Raw genomic sequence first — 22,112 nt, 5'->3', positions numbered from 1 at the left:
GTGCACGGTGCATACAGAATACACTGTGTGTTTGCTATTATATGAATTTACAGACATAACAAATAGGGGGTCTAGCCCTGTGTAAGGAGACCTAGACTTAATCTCTAATTTTTTAAAAACTTCTTTTCCTGGGCTTCCCTGGTGGCGCAGTGGTTGAGAATCCGCCTGCCGATGCAGGGGACACGGGTTCGTGCCCTGGTCCGGGAAGATCCCACATGCCGCGGAGCAACTAAGCCCGTGAGCCATGGCCGCTGAGCCTGTGCGTCCGGAGCCTGTGCTCCGCAACGGGAGAGGCCACAACAGTGAGAGGCCCGCATACCGCAAAAAAAAACAAAAAAACAAAAAAACTTCTTTTCCTTTCCTTATGCATGGAACACATAGGTACTTTCTTCATTGTGAATGTCTGTACTTGTACCAAACTCATGTCTGTCCTTCCATCTGTTGTATTCCCAGCCTTGCGCACAGTAGGTGGTCCATAAAAACCTATCGAAAACTAAGGGCATGAAGGAAGACCTCCATTGACCTACCACTCTTCACTTCCAAAGTAATTTGCTAAAGGGGACTTTGGTTCTCCATTAGCTTCAGGTGCAATTCAGTCTCCTTAGCCCATGTCAACCCTTAGGACTTCAGGAGCTATCTTCCCCTCCTGTGTGGGCAGCCAGGTGAATCTACTCTAACACTGGACTAAATAAAAAGGATTACTTTGAAAACTTTAGAGGAAGTTTTGGTAAATAGTTTTACTCTTAGGGCAGTTAGATGAGGTTGCCGAATTTTTTTACATCCTTGTCACAGAATTTTGAAAATGCCATTCCGATTCACTTTGAGACAACTTAATCTAAGCTTTGTTCGGTACCTAACATTTAACATCATGCCCATTATTGGTGTAAAAAATGGGTCCACACAGTGAGATTAAAATGATGCCATTTATAACTTAAATGTGTTCATTCTGGCACTGCTTATGGGTTAAGTAGGAAATTAAAATGAATTGGATTTTGAGGGGTTGTGTTCAGTATTGGGCCAGATCGTTTCTAACCCACAGGCTGTGTGATGATTAATAGGCCACAACTGCCCAGCAGACATCAGATGAGAGAGATTGGCCTGAAGTGTGATGAAGTGGTAGGGGGGTGGTTTCTCCTGCCACAGTTTGGAAATTCAGGCATCCCTGGAGCTCATTCTGATTTAGAAAATGAATATAAAGCTGCCACCTACCCACTCCGGAGTGGAGTAGTATTCTAAAAGTAGTGTATACATTTGTGACTTTGGTGACAGCAGAAGAGTGTCCTCCGTGCAGTTCTGCACATGGGCCTCCTCCATTTCTGAGCCTTGATGAAACCTGGGCAATGATGACCCTGGCTGAGGAAATCTGGCACAGAATTCCTCTCACAAAGCAGTCCCTACACTAATGGCTCAGAAGATTCAGTTGTAGTCAAGTCTCTGGTAAGGATGCCCAGGTTGATAAATCAGAAATTTACATGTTATATTGTAAACATCAAGTAACACCACAAACATTTAAAAAAAGAGAGTTTATTGGTCTTTAAATGGCTCAAATTGCAAATAAACCAATCGGGTAGTGGCATCAGCCTAAGACATGTGATGCATCTTTGTCATTTGGCTTCATAGCACCTTGGTACCCAGGAGAGGAAAGGTCTCAAAGCAAAGTCACAATGTTAGTGGTTAGGACCCCTGGTTAAATGAGACTGCAACAAGTACACACAGAGATCGCTGGGCCCACGGGGCCACGCTTACATTGGTAACTTTAATTCTGCACATGGCACAGCCTATGAAAAATATGAAAGATGTACATCTCAAACCCTTTAAGGACAAATATTTAATATGACAAGCCGGATGTAATATCTAAAGAGTTCAGTTCCTAAATAGCCTATTTTTGTTAACTTTACGTACACATCTGTCACCTGGAATGCCTGAACACATCTTTGACTCGCTGAAATTAGGACTGAGCAAAAAGAAAGAAAAACTGTGTTGAATCCAACCGTCCTAGTCCCATTACAAAGAAAAGAAGAATCTGACAGTGGTAAATTTCCCGTTGAAATTATGGCCCTCCAGCGGACACGCCGTACAGTGGGGACACAGCCTACTGTTTTGTGCCAGACATGTCTTCTGTACTATCCTCGGGTTTGGTTGTTCGATGTTAACTTGAGGAAAACGTAGAAACAGTGTTCTTCATTACGAACGCAGCCTACAAATAATCCCAGTAACTCCCGTACAAACTGTAACCTCGGGAATACAGATTTAGAAGTTAACAGATGGCAAGCACGACTTTTCCCAAGTGTTTTAGTGCAAAACGTGTTAGCACTGTCCACGCTTTTCCTGTGCCCTGCTCCAAGGAGATCAAAATCTTAACACATGCTCACCACTTGCAGAAAGGGAATTCCAGGGACCAGCATCTTAAAGAAAGAGGGTTCACTGAGACATAACTAGTACTGGATACTCATAGGCTAAAATTATCTTACAAGTTGATGCTGGTCCTTCATTTTAGACTACCTTACACTTAATTAAAAGCAGTCAAGAAGCTCTGGAACCTTACTTTCAAGAACCAGAGTATGGCACACAGTTTAAATTTGGACAGACTCCTACCAGTAATTTCTTGAGAATCTTCTATACAAAAGTTGTCCTCCATCCTGACATATATTCTCTCACCAGGACACATGGGCAGTGGGCCCACGGCACAGTGAGGACACACCCAGAATGATGTAAGTGGGTATCTTTAGGTTTCTAAATTAAGGCATATTAAAAAATTTCCATGTACAAGTTTACACCACTTTTCTAAGTTAATCACCGGGTAATTAATGAAGGTTCACAGATGAATTACTCTCAATTGAACTATATGCAACAATCATGCCAGTAACTTTTCTTCTATATTTTGCATAACAATGGTTAAAAAAAAGAGTGGTACAGTTTAACTCTCATGTTCACAATTGTCATTTGTCAAGGCAGAAGAAGACCAAGACGTTTTAAAATGATATAAAATTTAAGCTTTATAATAAACCAGAGGAAGTAGGCTTTCCTTGCATTGCCCACCCCCATCTCACTCCTGAATAGTTCAAGAAAGACTGCCAGCAAAACACAAGTGCCCACGCTACATTCAGGACTGTGATACATGTAGGCAATTATGAAATAAGTTGAACTTTGCTTCTTGGTGAAGCCACATTAATTTCTTTTTTAAGTGAATTTGACTTTCAGTGCAGTTCCAATTCATGCTTTTAGAGATACATAACAATTTCCAAAATGTTTAAGTAATTTCAGTCAATTGAGCCTTCGGTGGCAAAGCTTATAAATTATATTTCTTAGTATGGTCAAGATAAGAAAGGAGTTTGGGCTTTGATTATAAAATGCAGCATCTTTCTCTTATTCTCTTGGCTAAACTTTTCCTCTTCTTTTTCCCATTCTTTTCTTTGCTGTCTTCCATCTTTCTGGCTCGAATTTCCCTCATTAAATCAAAAAATACCTAGAAAGAAGAAAATAGGATAAATAAACCAAGTGGATCATATGTGCCTGGAATTTCTCTGATCACAACAGTAAACCTTGGGAATATTGTATGAATATTTAGGAGCTCTTGTTTGGGGAGTACAGAGAGGAAAGCACCCAACTAAAGCCTGCTTCTCCAAGTATATTGAGAAAATGGGAAAAATGAATTTGGTAAAAATGTGTTTACATAATATAACCTAATCTTTCCATCTGAATTTTCAAGATAAAAATGAAAAAAGCACTACAAGTGAGCCTAGCTCCAAAGATATAAAACTCAATGGATTACACTTGAGTAATTTATAATTAGTAAATGTATTTTATCAATTAACTTTTAATTTGTGTTTAATAAAATTTACATTTAATAACCTGGTTTTCTTCAGCCCTGTTTTAAAAAACAGCTATGGAAAATGACTGCTTCCTTTATCGTTCTGATACCAGGCACTAGAAAACAATTTTGTTTGTTGCACTATATCTGAGGATTTATCAATTCTTGTTTGATGTCTAGAAATTGGCAAATAATGGGAGATACTAGCATAATAATTTTAAAATGACTACTGTAACAATTCAAAAGTTCAATATCAGTAACAAATGTCTGAGTACACACTGAGAAGGGCCCAGAAGGATGTGGACTTGCCCTGTACGCAAACCGTTATGAGTGTGTGGATGATGAGGGGATGAGTAACTTATGGGTCACACTTTCGCATTCTGGATTAAAAAAATGATTACTTCTAGAATAAAACTTGATAAGACTAAAAACAAATTCAAGAAAACTGAAATCATATCAAGCATCTTTTCTGACCACAATGCTTAGAAATCAACTACAAGAAAAAAACTGTAAAATAACAAACATGTGGAGGCTAAATGCTACTAAAACAACCAATGGATCACTGAAGAAATAAGAGGAAAGCAAAAAATACCTAAAGACAAAACGAAAGCATGACAATCCAAAATGTATGGGACACAGCAAAAGCAGTTCTAAGAGGGAAGTTTATAGCAATAATAATAGATCTTGTATACAAAATATAGAAAAATCTCAAACAACCTAATCTTATACTTAAAGCAACTAGAGAAAGAAAAACAAACAAAACCCAGTTAGTAGAAGGAAAGAAATCATAAAGATCAGAGCAGAAATAAATGAAATAGAAACAAAAAACAACAGAAAAGATCAATGAAACTAAAAGCTGGTTCTTTGAAAAGATAAACAAAATTGATAAACCTTTAGCCAGACTCATTGAGAAAAAGAGGGAGAGGGTTCAAATCAATAAAATTAGAGATGAAAAAGGAGAAGTTACAGCTAATACCACAGAAATACAAAGGACTGTAAGAGACAATTACAAGCAACTCTATGCCGGTAAAATGGACAACCTAGAAAAAATGGACAAATCCTAGAAAGGTACAATCTCCCAAGACTGAACCTATAAACAGACCAATCACAAGTACTGAAATTGAAACTGTGATGAAAAAACTCCCAACAAAAAAGGACAGGACCAGATGGCTTCACAGGCAAATTCTGTCAAACATTTAGAGAAGAGTTAACACCTATCCTTCTGAAAGCATTCCAAAAAATTGCAGAGGAAGGAACACTCCCAAACTCATTCTGTGAGGCCACCATCACCCTGATATCAAAACCAGACAAAGATGTCACCAAAAAAATTACAGGCCAATATCACTGATGAACATGGATGGAAAAATCCTCAACAAAATACTCAGCAAACTAAATCCAACAATACCTTAAAAAGGATTATGCCATAATCAAGCGGGATTTATCCCAGGGTGCAATGATTCTACAATATCATCAATCAGTGTGATACATCATATTAACAAACTAAAGAATAAAAACCATATGATCATCTCAATAGATGAATCTGATCAAAAGCTTTGTCTGCAACACCAATTTATGATAAAAACTCTCCAGAAAGTGGGCCTAGAGGGAACATACCTCAACATAATAAAGGTGGTATATGGCAAACCCACGGCTAACATCATACTCAATGGTGAAAAGCTGAAAGCATTTTCTCTAAGATCAGGAAAAAGACAAGAATGTCCCCTCTCACCACTTTTATTCAACATAGTTTTGGAAGTCCTAGCCACGGCAATCACAGAAAAAAGAGAAATAAGAGGAATACAAATTGGAAAAGAAGAATTAAAACTATCATTGTTTTCAGATGACATGATACTATACATAGAAAATCCTGAAGATGTTAACAGAAAAGTACAAGAGCTCATCAATGAATTCGGTAAAGTTGCAGGGTACAAAATCAATACACAGAAATCTCTTGCATTGCTATACACTAACAACAAAAGATCAGAAAGAGAAATTAAAGAAACACTCCCATTTACCATTACATCAAGAAGAATAAAATACCTAGGAATACAACTACCTAAGGAGGCAAAAGACCTGTACTCCAAAAACTATAAGATGCTGATAAAAGAAACTGAAGACAACACAAACAGATGTAAAGATATAACGTGTTTTTGGCTCAGAAAAATCAATATTGTCAAAATGACTACACTACCCAAGGCAATCTACAGATTCAGTGCAATCTCTATCAAATTACCAATGGCATTTTTCACGGAACTAGAACAAAATTTTTTAAAAATTTGTGTGGAAACACAAAAGATCCTGATAGTCAAAGCAATCTTGAAGAAGAAAAATGGAACTGGAGGAATCAGGCTTCCTGACTTCAGCCTATACTACAAAATTTCAGTCATCAAAACAGAAATAGAGATCAATGAAACAGGATAGAAAGCCCAGAGATAAACTGACCATAGGTGCATGGGTTTATCTACAACAAAGGAGGCAAGACTATACAATGGAGAAAAGACAGTCTCTTCACTAAGTGATGCTGGGAAAACTGGACAGCTACATGTAGAAGAATACAATTAGAACATTCTTTATCACCATACACAAAAATAAACTCAAAACTGATTAAAGATCTAAATGTAAGACTGGATACTATACAACTCCTAGAGGAAAACCTAGACAGAACACTCTGACATAAATTGCAGCAATATCTTTTTGGATCTGTCTCCTAGAGTAATGGAAATAAAAACAAAAATAAACAAATGGGACCTAATTAAACTCAAAAGCTTTTGCACAGCAAAGGAAACCATAAGCAAAATGAAAAGAGAACCCACAGAATGGGAGAAAATAACTGCAAACCATGTGACTAACAGGGGATTAATCTCTAAAATTTACAAACAGCTCATGTGACTTTATCAAAAACAAACAACCCAAGGAAAAAATAGGCAGAAGATCTAAATACACATTTCTCCAAAGAAGACATATAGCTGGCCAACAAACACATGAAAAGCTGCTCCACATCACTAATCATTAGAGAAATGCAAATCAAAACTACAATGAGGTATCACCTCACACCAGTCAGAATGGCCATCATCAGGAAGTCTACAAACAATAAATGCTGGAGAGGGTGTGGAGAAAAGGAACCCTCTTGCACTGTTGGTGGGAATGTAAATTGACACAGTCACTATGGACAACAGTATGGAGGTTCCTTAAAAAACTAAAAACAGAGTTACCATATGATCCTGTAATCCTACTCCTGGGTGTATATCTGGAGAAAACCATAATTCAAAAAGATACGTGCGGGCTTCCCTGGTGGCGCAGTGGTTGAGAGCCCGCCTGCCGATGCAGGAGACACGGGTTCGTGCCCCAGTCCGGGAGGATCCCACATGCTGCGGAGCGGCTGGGCCCGTGAGCCATGGCCACTGAGCCTGCGCATCCGGAGCCTGTGCTCCGCAACGGGAGAGGCCACAACGGTGAGAGGCCCGTGTACCGCCAAAAAAAAAAAAAAAAAAAAAAAAAAAAAAGTGCACCCCAATGTTCATTGCAGCACTACTTACAATAGCCAAGCCATGAAAGGAACCTAAATGTTCATTGACAGAGGAATGGCTAAAGCAGATGTGCTATGTATGTGTACACACACACACACACACACACACACACACACACACACACAGGAATGTTACTCAGCCATAAAAAAGAATGAAAGAGCGCCATGTGCAGCAACATGGATGGACCTAGAGATGATCATACTAAGTGAAGCCAGACAGAGAAACTTAAATATCATAATATCACTTATATGTGGAATCTAAAAAAACAAAGATACAAATGAACTTATTTCCAAAAAAGAGACTCACAGACATAGAAAACACTTATGGTTACCAAAGGGGAAGGGGTGAGAGACAGATAAATTAGGAGATTGGGATTAACATATACACACTTCTATATATAAAACAGATAACCAGGAACAGTGCTCAGAGCTTTCTGAGATGCTCTGTGCAGTTATAATCCTCAAATTTGGCTCGAATAAAAATTTCTATTTCTTTTGTAGGAAAAAAAAAGACAGCTAACAAGGATCTACTACTGTATAGCACAGGGAACTATACTCAATATTTTGTAATAACCTAAAAGGGAGAAGAATCTGGAAAAGAACATACATGTGTATAACTGAATCGTTCTGCTGTATACCTGAAACTAACATGATATTGTAAATCAACTATACATTAAAAATAAAAATTAAAAAAAGATATGGCACGCATTAGGGGACACTGTCCACAACGGATATAGAGGACAAAGGGTTAATGTCCTTAATATAAAGCAGGCTTATGAATCAAAAAGATAACCCCCCCCATCAGATCAATGGGCAGAAGAAAGTAATTTCAGCGTGCACAGAAGATCTACAAACGGCCCAATGAATCAACTACACGATGCCCAGCCTCAGTAGTGATCAGGAAACCCCAAAGAAATGATTTCCCCATCTTGTTGGTGACATTTAAAGGCTCCTTTAACTGGTACTGGCAAGTAGTGGGGAAAGGGTTTCCTCATACTCTGTTGGTGGGAGTGTAAGGCAGCCTCTCTGGAGGGTGACTTGTCATTAAAATTCAAAAGGCACCCTTGCTTTTATTTTAGTCTTGTGTGGGTGCACGTGCACACAGTTCACTGTATTGTGTTTGTAATAGCACTGCAGACAATCTAAATGTCACTGATAGGCTTTTTTCATAATTCAGCCATTTTCCTAACTATGGAACATTTTGTCGATTTTAAAAAGAATGTGGTACATCTATATGCAACGACATGGAAAGAACTACAAGATCTATTTACTGTGAAATTTAAAAAGCAAACCACAGAAATACACTATACATACACATACACATGTACACACACACAAATCCTACTTATACAGGTGGAAAACAATCAAATACAAACTTTCCCTTAGGTTCTTTTTTTTTTTCCCCCTTAGATTCTGTATGCCTGTCTTTAAATGCAGGTTAATGTCTGGAAAGATACACACGTGTTAGCAGTGGTTACCTACAGGTAAAGGAGGTGAGTGGAATCTGGGTGGACTGACAGACTCACTTCTCCTCCTTATACTATTTCCTCTGTATCACGAATTTTTCTTTATACAAAGAGCATATGTTCATGTATTACTTGTATAAAGAAAAAATTAAAAACATTTTCAAAAACAAGACACTACATTTCTAACAAAATTCTTTCCCCAACATAAAATTGGCTCTCTTGACATAATAAATCATACTTTCATTTTGACATCTACTTGCCTAATTTCTTTCCATTTCCCTCCAAGATGTTCCTTAAAATTAAGAGCAACCTTGGAGTTGCAATTTAAAGAGCCAGAGCATTTAGCTAGAAGGGTCTACAAGGTCATCAGATGGCCTGGCACCCAGTGAGGACCCAAGCAGGTTTCCCAGATGGTCCTCTAGCCTCTGAGTGATTCCTCTGTGACAGGCCAGGCCTCAGCTTAACAATTCTGATGGTCATGAAGCTTTTTCACAGGGTAGTAAATCATCTTCTTTGAAACTTCTACCCAGTGGTCTATTAGGAGTCCTGCTAAGGATAAGGCATGGGTGTGTACAGTTTTGTGGGAGCTAGTATTTGTTTTCTGTGACAACACAAGATACCTCTCAACTTAACAGAAGAAGACAATTTTAACACTTAATCCTGGAAAATCTGCTCAGACTTCTGGTAGTGGATGACACACAACATGGGAAATGCCACAGGTATTCCAACCATTGTTTTAAGTAAAATAGAGAGGGAAGAACATTGGCTCCAGAGCTGGCCACACCCAGAGCCAGCAGATGCCACTACCTGCGACATGGTGACCTTGAGCCAGGTATGTAATCTCTCCACACCTCAGTTTCCTCATCTAAAAAAGGCATCACAAGAGGAGTATCTACGCTTCATAGGGTTAAAGATGAAACAGTGAGTGCTCGCCAAGCACTAAAGAGTATTAGCTCTTATAACTATGTTATTACATCATTGCCTCAGCAAACAAACAAACAAAAAACCAAAAAACAACTATAATCCAAACGTAACCAAATTTAAGAAACAGAAGAGTTGCTGCAAGTTACTTTTCCTTAGCCACTGAGGTACTTTATCTGGTAGCCACTCTTCAGGACACAGCAGTGAAAAAGGCTTAGTTCTCCGGTGGCAACCACAGGTGCTAGAATCTTACATATTCCCCTGATACATACATACATGTGCACTTGTGTGTGTATGTGTTTCAAACACAGATGGCAGCAAACTACAGATGCTGCTCTGTACTTTGCTTTTTCATTTACTGATGTTGAAGATCATTCCATATCAGCACATTTAGCTCTACCTTCATTTCTCTCTCTTTTTTTTTTTTTTTTTTGGTGGTACGCCCAGCGGCCATGGCTCACGGGCCCAGCCGCTCCGCAGCATGTGGGATATTCCCGGACCGGGGCACGAACCCGTGTCCCCTGCATCTGCAGGCAGATTCTCAACCACTGCGCCACCAGGGAAGCCCTACCTTCATTTCTTTTCAACAGTTAGTTGTACAGTATTCCATTATATGGACGCACCATAATCTAAAGCAGTGTTATTGGACACTTGGGTATTTCCCATCTTTTGCTTCTACAAATAATGCTTCAGTGACTACTGCTGAACATACTGCTGAACATACACTTATGCATGGATGTATAATACATTTTTAGAACTTGAATTGTTGGGGTCATAATTTTGATAGATAATTGCCAAACTGCCCTTCCATGAACATATGAGAGTTCCTTTTTTTCCCATACTCCTATCAACAGTATTATTATCAACCTTCTTGCCCCTTTCCAATTGACAGGTAAAAAAGTATGAGTATGTCATTTAAAAAAAAAAAAAAAAGGGCTTCCCTGGTGGCGCAGTGGTTGAGAGTCTGCCTGCTGATACAGGGGACAGGGGTTTGTGCCCCGGTCTGGGAAGATCCCACATGCTGTGGAGCGGCTGGGCCCGTGAGCCATGGCCGCTGAGCCTGCGCGTCCGGAGCCTGTGCTCCACAACGGGAGAGGCCACAGCAGTGAGAGGCCTGTGTACCGCAAAAAAAAAAAGTATGTCATTATATTTTAAAATTGCACTTGCTTTTTATAAGTGAGACTCATAAGCCTCTTTGCAAGTTTACACACGATCTGCACTTCTTTTCCGTGGCAGGGCTATATCTGGTTTGCGACCATTTTCCCATTGGGTTGTTGGCCTTTCTTACTGTCTGGTGATCTCTCTCTGATAATGCACACTACCGTATTTCCCCAGGGCCTCTGATGCCAGCAGGTGACACTACAGGACTGCTTCAAGCCTCAGAGCCTGGACAGTTATTGCTCCCCACTCCCCTTAGATCATGAAGGTTTTTTCTATAACCTGCTCAAGATAGCAAACAGGAGGAAACAAAGTATACATATGCTATGACAATCTTCACTGGTGCCTTCCAAAACCCCAAACGTGCTGAACCTTAAACTGTATTTCATTAGTACTTTAAAAAACATTTGCCATAACTTTAGAGGAAACTGGTCTACTCAGTAGAAATCTTAACAGCAATTTGTACAGATGTCTTGGACTTAACAGGACTCTGACTGTGTGACTTAAAAAAAAAATTAATCAGTTTAAGACAGTAATAACACTGTCTTGAAACCTACAGTAAACAGGCAGAATCTCTAAATTTTTAACATGATTTCTGGGCCAGAGTTGCGAATCTACAGGCACAGCAGACGAGCTCACAAGGACCTGCAGCCACTTAGGGCAGTTAACTCCAAGTGTGCCCCACCGCCCGTTTGCACATCCAGGAGCTATAGCTAAACAGGCAAATTCTCAGGTCTCACCCCAGGACCAAGCAAATCAAAATCTCTGAGGAACACCCAGGAACCTGTGTTTATCAGGCTCTATAGGCAATCCTCCTGCATCTTAGTTTTTGAGAGGCACTCAGTAGAGCCTAGATATGCGGGGGCTTAAAAGGCCCCGCCTGGAGGGCTCTCAGAACCTGTGCTGCCCCAGTGCAACCGGCAGGCTTCCTAAATCCTGATGATGGCGTCCCGCAGCAGGATGAAAGGCACCTGGGAAGGCTTCTAGAAACGAGGTAAGGGTGTTCTTCATCTGGTCTCCAGGAAGGGCCAATCTGAACACAGTGTGAAGATAAGGGGAGGGCACAGGAGCTCCCCTTGCACTTGGGGGAGAGCAGAGGCTGAGGGTAGGGAAGGCAGCTGTGGTGACAGATTTCAAAATCCTCTCCCCCGGGTCTGGGAGGACTTAAGTGAGGTTGGGCAGGTGTCAGCTCAGAGGACTTAACCTAGTGCCTTCTAGATTCTCCAGCCAATCAGGATAAGGGGGAAAAAAAAAAGGCAGGGATTCAGGTCAGGAGTATGTCAGTGCTTTAAAAAAAAAAAAAAGAAAGGTACATCTAGCTGCAGTGTCTCATAATGCCTCTTGGGAACCTAAGGACCAAGTGAAGTAAGAAATTCCTAACACATTGTACTTGAGCATTCAGGGCCGATAAAAAAAATCAACACGTAGAGAGGACTGGTGGCGCAAACACAGCCTGAAGGGGTTAGTGCACCACGGCTGGCCGGGAGGGAGCCCGGGAGAAAGTCTGGAGCTGCCGACAAGACTTTTTCTTACCTCTTTGTTTCCTGGTGCGAGACGAGAGGGGATTGAGCGCGCCACTTAAAGGAGCTCCAGAGACGGGCGCGAGCTGCGGCTATCAGTGCGGACCCCAGAGACGCTAAGGCTGCTGCTGCCGCCACCAAGAAGCCTGTGTGCGAGCACAGGTCACTCCACACCTACCCTCCCGGGAGCCCGTGCAGCCCGCCACGGCCAGGGTCCCGGGATCCAGGGACAGCTTCCCCGGGAGAATGCGCGGCGCGCCTCAGGCTGGTCATCTCAACACCAAGACCCAGCTTCACTCAACGAACAGCAAGCTACAGTGCTGGACACCCTATGCCCAACAACTAGCAAGACAGGACCACAGCCCCATCCATTAACAGAGAGGCTGCCTAAAAACATAATAAGGCCAAAGACACCCCAAAACACACCACCAGATGTGGACCTGCCCACCGGAGAGACAAGATCCAGCCTCATCCACCAGAACACAGGCACCAGTCCCTTCAACCAGGAAACCTACTCAACCCACCTAACCAACCTTAGCCACTGGGGACAGCCACCAAAAACAATGGGAACTATGAACGTGCAGCCTGCGAAAAGGAGACCCCAAATACAGTAAGATAAGCAAAATGAGAAGACAGAAAAACACACAGCAGATGAAGGAGCAAGGTAAAAACCCACCAGACCTAACAAATGAAGAGGAAATAGGCAGTCTACCTGAAAAAGAATTCAGAATCATGATAGTAAAGATGATCCAAAATCTTGGAAATAGAATAGACAAAATGCAAGAAACATTTAACAATGACCTAGAAGAACTAAAGAGGAAGCAAGCAATGATGAACAACACAATAAATGGAATTAAAAATACTCTAGATGGGATCAATAGCAGAATAACTGAGGCAGAAGAATGGATAAGTCACCTGAAAGATAAAATACTGGAAATAACTACTGCAGAGCAGAATAAAGAAAAAAGAATGAAAAGAACTGAGGACAGTCTCAGAGACCTCAGGGACAACATTAAATGCACCAACATTGAAATTATAGGTGTCCCAGAAGAAGAAAAGAAAAAGAGACTGAGAAAATATTCGAAGAGATTATAGTTGAAAACTTCCCTAATATGGGAAAGGAAATAGTTAAGTCCAGGAAACACAGTCCAATACAGGATAAATCCAAGGAGAAACATGCCAAGACACATATTAATCAAACTGTCAAAAATTAAATACAAAGAAAACATATTAAAAGCAGCAAGGGGAAAACAACAAATAACACACAAGGGAATCCCCAAAAGGTTAACAGCTGATCTTTCAGCAGAAACTCTGCAAGCCAGAAAGGAGCGGCAGGACATATTTAAAGTGATGAAGGAGAAAAACTACAACCAAGATTACTCTACCCAGCAAAGATCTCATTCAGATTTGATGGAGAAATTAAAACCTTTACAACAAGCAAAAGCTGAGAGAGTTCAGCACCACCAAACCAGCTTTACAACAAATGCTAAAGGAACTTCTCTAGGCAGGAAACATAAGAGAAGGAAAAGACCTACAAGAACAAACTCGAAACAGTTAAGTAAAGGGTAATAGGAACATACATATCAGTAATTACCTTAAATGTAAATGGATTAAATGCTCCCACCGAAAGACACAGACTGGCTGAACGGATACAAAAACAAGACCCGTATATATGCTGTCTACAAGAGACCCACTTCAGACCTAGGGACACATACAGACTGAAAGTGAGGGGATGGAAAAAGATATTCCATGCAAATGGAAATCAGAAGAAAGCTGGAGTAGCAATTCTCATATCAGACAAAATACACTACATGATGATCAAGGGATCGATCCATGAAGAAGATATAACAATTGTAAATATTTATGCACCCAACTAGGAGCACCTCAACACATAAGGCAAATACTAACAGCCATAAAAGGGGAAATTGACAGTAACACATTCATAGTAGGGGATTTTAACACCCCACTTTCACCAATGGACAGATCATCCAAACTGAAAATAAATAAGGAAACACAAGCTTTAAATGATACATTAAACGATATGGACTTAACTGATATTTATAGGGCATTCCATCCAAAAACAACAGAATACACATTTTTCTGAAGTGCTCATGGAACATTCTCCAGGATAGATCATATCTTGCATCACAAATCTAGCCTTGGCAAATTTAAGAAAATTGAAATCATATCAAGTATCTTTTCGGACCACAGTGCTATGAGACTAGATATCAATTACAGGAAAAGATCTGTAAAAAAATACACACACAGAGGCTAAACAATACACTACTTAATAACGAACTGATCACTGAAGAAATCAGAGAGGAAATCAAAATATACCTAGAAACAAGTGACAATGGAGACACGACGACCTGAAAACTATGGGATGCAGCAAAAAGCAGTTCTAAGAGGGAAGTTTACAGAAATATAAGCCTGCCTTAAGAAACATGTTGAATAAAAACCCTAACCTTGCACCTAAAGCAATTAGAGAAAGAAAAAAACCCCAAATTTAGCAGAAGGAAAGAAGTCATAAATATCAGACCAGAATAAATGAAAAAGAAATGAAGGAAACGATAGCAAAGATCAGTAAAACTAAAAGCTGGTTCTTTGAGAAGATAAACAAAATTGATAAACCATTAGCCTGACTCATCAAGACAAAAAGGGAGAAGACTCAAATCAATAGAATTAGAAATGAAAACAGAGAAGTAACAACTGAAACTGCAGAAATACAAAAGATCATGAGAGATTACTGCAAGCAACTCTATGCCAATAAAATGGACAACCTGGAAGAAAAGGACAAATTCTTAGAAATGCACAAGCTGCCGAGACTGAACCAGCAAGAAATAGAAAATATGAACAGACCAATCACAAGCACTGAAATTGAAACTGTGATTTAAAATCTTCCAACAAACAAAAGCCCAGGACTAGATAGCTTCACAGGCAAATTCTACCAAACATTTAGAGAAGAGCTAACACCTATCCTTCTCAAACTCTTCCAAAAGATAGCAGAGGGAGGAACACTCCCAAACTCATTCTATGGGGCCACCATCACCCTGATACCAAAAGCAGACAAGGACATCACAAAGAAAGAAAACTACAGGCCAATATCACTGATGAACATAGATGCAAAAATCCTCAACAAAATACTAGCAAACAGAATCCAACAGCACATTAAAAGGATCATACACTATGATCAAGTGGGGTTTATTCCAAGAATGCAAGGATTCTTCAATATATGCAAAGCAATCTACGTGATACACCATATCAACAGACTGAAGGAGAAAAACTATATAATCATCTCAATAGATGCAGAGAAAGCTTTTGACAAAATTCAATACCCATTTATGATAAAAACCCTGCAGAAAGTAGGCATAGAGGGAACTTTCCTCAACATAATAAAGGCCATATATGACAAATCTATAGCCAACATCGTCCTCAACATAATAAAGGCCATATATGACAAATTCATAGCCAACATCGTCCTCAATGGTGAAAAACTGAAACAACTTCCACTAAGATCAGGAACAAGACAAGGCTGCCCACTCTCACCACTCTTATTCAACATAGTTTTGGAAGTTCTAGCCACAGCAATCACAGAAGAAAAGGAAATAAAAGGAATCCAAATTGGAAAAGAAGTAAAGCTGTCGTGTTTGCAGATGACATGATACTATACATAGAGAATCCTACAGATGCTACCAGAGAACTACTAGAGCTAATCAATGAATTTGTTAAAGTAACAGCATACAAAATTAATGCACAGAAATCTCTGGCATTCCTATACACTAATGATGAAAAATCTGAAAGAGAAATTAAGAAAACACTCCCATTTACCACTGCAACAGAAAGAATAAAATATCTAGGAATAAACCTACCTAAGGAGACAAAAGACCTGTATGCAGAAAATTATGACACTGATGAAAGAAATTAAAGATGCTACAAATAGATGGAGAGATATACCATATTCTTGGATTGGAAGAATCAACATTGTGAAAATGACTATACTACCCAAAGCAATCTACAGATTCAATGCAATCCCTATCAAACTACCACTGGCACTTTTTAGAGAACTAGAACAAAAACTTTCACAATTTGTATGGAAACACAAAAGACCCCGAATAGCCAAAGCAATCTTGAGAACGAAAACTGGAGCTGGAGGAATCAGGATCCCTAACTTCAGTCTATACTACAAAGCTACAGTAATCAAGACAGTATGGTACTGGCACAAAAACAGAAATATACATCAATGGAACAGGATAGAAAGCCCAGAGATAAACCCACACACATATGGTCACCTTATCATTGATAAAGGAGGCAGGAATGTACAGTGGAGAAGACAGCCTCTTCAGTAAGTGGTGCTGGGAAAACTGGACAGGTACATGTAAAAGTATGAGATTAGAACACTCCCTAACACCATATACAAAAATAAGGTCAAAATGGATTAAAGACCTAAATGTAAGGCCAGAAACTATCAAACTCTCAGAGGAAAACATAGGCAGAACACTCTATGACATAAATCACAGCAAGATCCTTTTTGACCCACCTCCTAGAGAAATGGAAATAAAAACAAAAATAAACAAATGGGACCTAATGAAATTTAAAAGCTTTTGCACAGCAAAGGAAACCATAAACAAGACGAAAAGACAACCTTCAGAATGGGAGAAAATATTTGCAAATGAAGCAACTGACAAAGGATTAATCTCCAAAATTTACAAGCAGCTCATGCAGCTCAATAACAAAAAAACAAACAACCCAATCCAAAAATGGGCAGAAGACCTAAATAGACATTTCTCCAAAGAAGATATACAGATGGCCAACAAACACATGAAAGAATGCTCAACATCATATCATTAGAGAAATGCAAATCAAAAGTACAGTGAGGTATCACCTCACACAAGTCAGAATGGCCATCATCAAAAAATCTAGAAACAATAAATGCTGGAGAGGGCGTGGAGAAAAGGGAACACTCTTGCACTGCTGGTGGGAATGTGAATTGGTACAACCACTACGGAGAATAGTATGGAGGTTCCTTAAAAAAATACAAATACAGCTACCATATGACCCAGAAATCCCACTCCTGGGCATATACCCTGACAAAACCATAATTCAAAAAGAGTCATGTACCAAAATGTTCATTGCAGCTCTATTTACAATAGCCAGGACAGGGAAGCAACCTAAGTGTCCATCAACAGATGAATGGATAAAGAAGATGTGGCACATATATACAATGGAATATTACTCAGCTATAAAAAGAAACGAAATTGAGTTATTTGTAGTGAGGTGGATGGACCTAGAGGCTGTCATACAGAGTGAAGTAAGTCAGAAGGAGAAAGACAAAAAAAAATGTCATGAAGAACCTAGGGGTAAGATGGGAATAAAGACACAGACCTACTAGAGAATGGACTTGAGGACATGGGGAGGGGGAAGGGTAAGCTGTGACGAAGTGAGAGAGTGGCATGGACATATATATACTACCAGATGTGAAAAACTAGCTAGTGGGAAGCAGCCGCACAGCACAGGGAGATCAGCTCGGTGGTTTGTGACTACCTGGAGGGGTGGCATAGGGAGGGTGGGAGGGAGATGCAAGAGGGAAGAGATATGGGAACATATGTATATGTATAACTGATTCACTTCGTTATAAAGCAGAAAGTAACACACCTCTGTAAAGCAATTATACTCCAATAAAGATGTAAAAAAAAAATCAACACGTATTAAACCTGTATTTGAAAGTCTCACAGAATCTCTAGACTAAACAGAGCCGAATTAAAGCAAATCAACCTATTTTTAACATGACGTAACAGTAGAGCCACCTTTTACCTTGTCAACATTAGCTCGTGTTTTAGCAGATGTTTCCACATAGTTAACATTCCACTGATCAGCTCTGGTTTTTGCCTCTTCTACAGAAACCTGCCTTTTATCCTCCAAATCTGATTTGTTTCCAACGAGCAGAAATGGAACATTCTCATCTTCTTTTACTCTTAAAATCTGCTCCCTGGATAAGAGAAAATGAGCAAGAAATAGTAATGTTATCTCTACATGTTAAAATAAAAAAACATGCAATTAGCAGTTATTTATGTTTCTGTACAATAACAATTAGCTCATTTATTACACAGTAGGAAACAAGCAGCACTTCTTCCTTTTTCTACCATCAATGATTTGAACTCCACATTCACTTCATTCGGAAAAATACACCAAAGAGTATAAATATGGCAGTAGACATACGAAGTGAATATCAAATGCAGTTTACTCCAAAATGCTTTTTTAAAAATAAATTTTCTATATTAGAATGATTTCAGATTTATAGAGAAGTTGTGAAGATTAGGACAGAGAGTTCCCATATACCGCACATCTAGTTTCCCCTACTGTTAACAATAATGTGGTACATTTATCACAATGTATAAACCACTGTTGATACAATATACCTTGTTTACTGCAGTCTGCTTTACTGTGCTTTGTAGATACTTTTTTTTTTTTTTAACAGACTGAAGATTTGTTGTCACCCTGCATCAGGCAAGTCTATCAGAGCTATTTTTCCAACAGCATTTGCTCACTTTGTGTCTCTGTGTCACTTTCTGGTAATCCTCACAACATGTCAAACTTTTCCATTATATTTGTCATGGTGATCTGTGATCAGTGGTTTCTGATGTGACAATTGCAATCATTATTGGCATTTTTGCTTAAAGTGCTGCTCCCTTTAAATAGAGTTTGAGAGGCTACTACAGAATTTTAGAATAGGAAAGCACCTTTACAAACTGGTCCAACTTCATTCTTACCAGAAGGAAAGTGAGAATGAAAAAAAACGTAACAGAGCTTTCTAATTTCTATCAAACACTTACTAAGCACTACAAGTTATTTGCCAGCAACTGTGCCAAATAGGGGTACTAGGGACACTGAAATGGGTAAGAGTTTTTACCATATCAGGAAAAACACATATAAATCAGTCTCATGTAAGAGTGGGGCGCGTGAGCTGTTGCAGCTGTGGTAAGCATACCGCACACACACATGAGGAAACGACGGATCCTGGCTGGGTGACGGCAGGCCCAGGAAGGCTAAAGGGAGGAGCTGACAATGGGAGAAATGCAAATCAAAACTGCAATGAGGTACCACCTCTCACTGCTCAAAATGGCCATCATTTAAAAAGTCTATAACAAACGCTGGAGAAGGCGTGGAGAAAAAGGAACCCTCCTACACTGTTGATGGGAATGTAAAGTTGGTGCAGCCACTGTGGAGAACAGTATGGAGGCTCCTTAGAAAACTAAAAAGGGAACTACCATATGATGCAGCAATCCCACTCCTGGGCATGTATCTGGACAAAACTCTAATTCAAAAAGATACATGCACCCCTACATTCACAGCAGCACTATTCACAATAGCCAAGACACGGAAGCAACCTAAGCGTCCATTGACAGATGAATGGGTGAAGATGTGGTATATAGAGAGACATATTTAGATATATATACACACAATGGAATACTACTCAGCCATAAAAAAGAATGAAATAATGCCATTTGCAGCACACAGATGCAACCAGAGATTATCATACTAAGTGAAGTCAGAAAGATAAATACCATATGATATCACTTATATGTGGAATCTAAAATATGCCACAAATGAACTTATCTATGAAACAGACCCACAGACACAGAGAACAGACTTGTGGTTGCCAAGGGGGAGGGGGTTGGGATTGGCAGATGTGAGCTTTTATATATAGAACAGATAACAAGGTCCCACTGAATAGCACAGAGATCTATACTCAATATCCTGTGATAAACCATAATGGAAAAGAATATGAAAAAATAATGTACATATATGTATAATTGAATCACTTCGCTGTACAGCAGAAATTAATACAACATTGTAAATCAACTATACTTCAATTAAAAAAAAGAGAGGAGCTGACATTGTGCTATACTTTGCAGGTCAGACCATGTGGAGTGCCTACGATAACCATTCAGACGGTCTCAAAAATGGCTTTCCTGTTGCTGGTCAGTTAGTAGGAACACTTTGTGGGAGGGGCAACACACTGGAGGTACAACAGACGAGTAATGAATGATTCGCTTATTTTCTGTAACAGCAACAGCCCAAGATTCTTTCTCTTGGCATAAAAATACCTCACTCCCTTGAGATACCACTTTGGCTTTGGTGACTACGGTGACAAAATGTATTCCATTACTTAGTACAGAACCTGCTACATAATAAGCACTCAAAATATTTTTATGAATGAATGAATGAATAATCACTGACACGTAACTTTCAACATGGCCCCCAGGATTACAAAACTCCCTTTTCACTTTATCACATACAAAACTCCTTCCTTATAGAAACCAACAAACTTAATGTTACAAATAAATTTATATTTTTAAAGTTTCTCAATGACATGCTCTTTTGCAAAGGAGGTGCTTTTAGAATCTTTTAAGTTCTTGAGAGAAAGCAATGCTTTGTGTAACCCTTGCTTCAGTTTCTTGCTCAACCACCAGAAATGACCTCTTTCCTCATCGGTGGAAATCCTTCTTATCCTTCAGGGTTTTCTATCTCTTGAAGGCCTACCAGCTCCTCTCCTCTCCTGGATCCTTTGTAACCATCACTGGCCCCATCTCCTACTTTGTCGCTAACTTCCACTTGGTTTCATGACTTATTCAACTCAGCTGCGTGAATCTTGAAAACAGAGGATATATCACATGCTGCCTTGGCGTGCCCCACGCCAAAGCAGAAAACGCAGAAATAAAAATATACAAGTAAAGAATGCTTGTGATGATGCACGCTGTCTTTACGAGATGACTCAAGAACTTATTTATGCTATATTTCTCTCAAGTACGGAGAGAACCCCTCTCCCCTTTACCAGCCCCCCGACCCCCCTGCCCAAAACCAAATGGAGGACAGATTTTGATTACGCAAACAGTAAATAAGACGTAAAAAAAATACTGTGTAACAAAACCTAGTGTGCCAATCTACGGTGGTATTATTTCTACTAAAAGTCCCGTCCGTGCTGCCCGGGAGGTGGACGGCAATGTGCCTCCGAGGCGAGACCCAGGTGCTGAGACACCGGTGACTAACACGGAGAGTTACAATCCGGGCCAGAGATCCGTTACGCAGTGCAAGCGTCGACGCCTACGGCAGCAGTAGTACTGTACTTCAAAGGGAAATAACTTCAGAAGCGCGTGCGGAGAGTGTGGGTACGGATGCTGCCGCGGACTCGGGCCCCAGTGCCGCTGGCAGAGCCGGCTGGGAGGTTACGCGGGGCGCGCCGAGGGTGTGAGAAGCAGCACGCGAGGGACAGCGTCACACTGGTATGGGGGGGGGCGGGGAATAAACGCGACCGGACGCAGAGGGAAAGGCGACCACGTAAGAGCCTCCAGCCGTCTGCTCGTTTCTGGGGAGCAAGCTGTTCCGCGGTGTAACGACGCGACTCCCCGACATACCTGAAGTCGGCTGTGGCTGCAAAGGACTCCATTTCCGTAATGGAGAAGACGCAGAGAAAGCCCTCGCCGCTCCGGAAGTAGTTGTCCCTAATGGCAGCGTAGTCCTCCTGCCCGGCTGTATCCAGGATGTCGATCTGCACTTCCTCCCCGTCCAGCACCACCTTCTTCCGATAGCTGTCGGCTTTGGTAGGTTCGTAGTCCTCCACAAACTGGAAGAGGTGAAAAGCGCGTCCACTTGAGAATTATCCTTACCTTTCAAAGCTGCTTATTTTGAAATATAGATTCACATGAAGTTGC

The 22,112-nt window shown here is 40.2% G+C and overlaps 1 protein-coding gene across 2 annotated transcripts in view; it reads right to left on the bottom strand.

The window, feature by feature from the left end:
* Nucleotides 1–1,508: 1,508 nt before the first annotated feature.
* The window catches only part of RALA (RAS like proto-oncogene A), a 75,744-nt gene continuing 55,140 nt past the window's right edge, over nucleotides 1,509–22,112 (bottom strand). For both annotated transcript variants that reach the window (XM_067042876.1, XM_059074324.2), the window contains 3 exons: nucleotides 21,816–22,024; nucleotides 18,214–18,388; nucleotides 1,509–3,466 (listed from right to left, as the gene is read on the bottom strand). In XM_067042876.1, the coding sequence (XP_066898977.1) occupies nucleotides 3,344–3,466; nucleotides 18,214–18,388; nucleotides 21,816–22,024 (507 nt within the window). In that variant the 3' untranslated portion in view covers nucleotides 1,509–3,343. The remainder of the gene's footprint in view (nucleotides 3,467–18,213; nucleotides 18,389–21,815; nucleotides 22,025–22,112) is intronic.

The sequence above is a fragment of the Kogia breviceps genome, chromosome 9, assembly GCF_026419965.1.
Source record: "Kogia breviceps isolate mKogBre1 chromosome 9, mKogBre1 haplotype 1, whole genome shotgun sequence".
Taxonomy (NCBI): Eukaryota; Metazoa; Chordata; class Mammalia; order Artiodactyla; family Physeteridae; genus Kogia; species Kogia breviceps.
The sequence above is the reverse complement of the archived record's forward strand: the minus strand, read 5'-3'. Positions and strand labels throughout refer to the sequence as shown.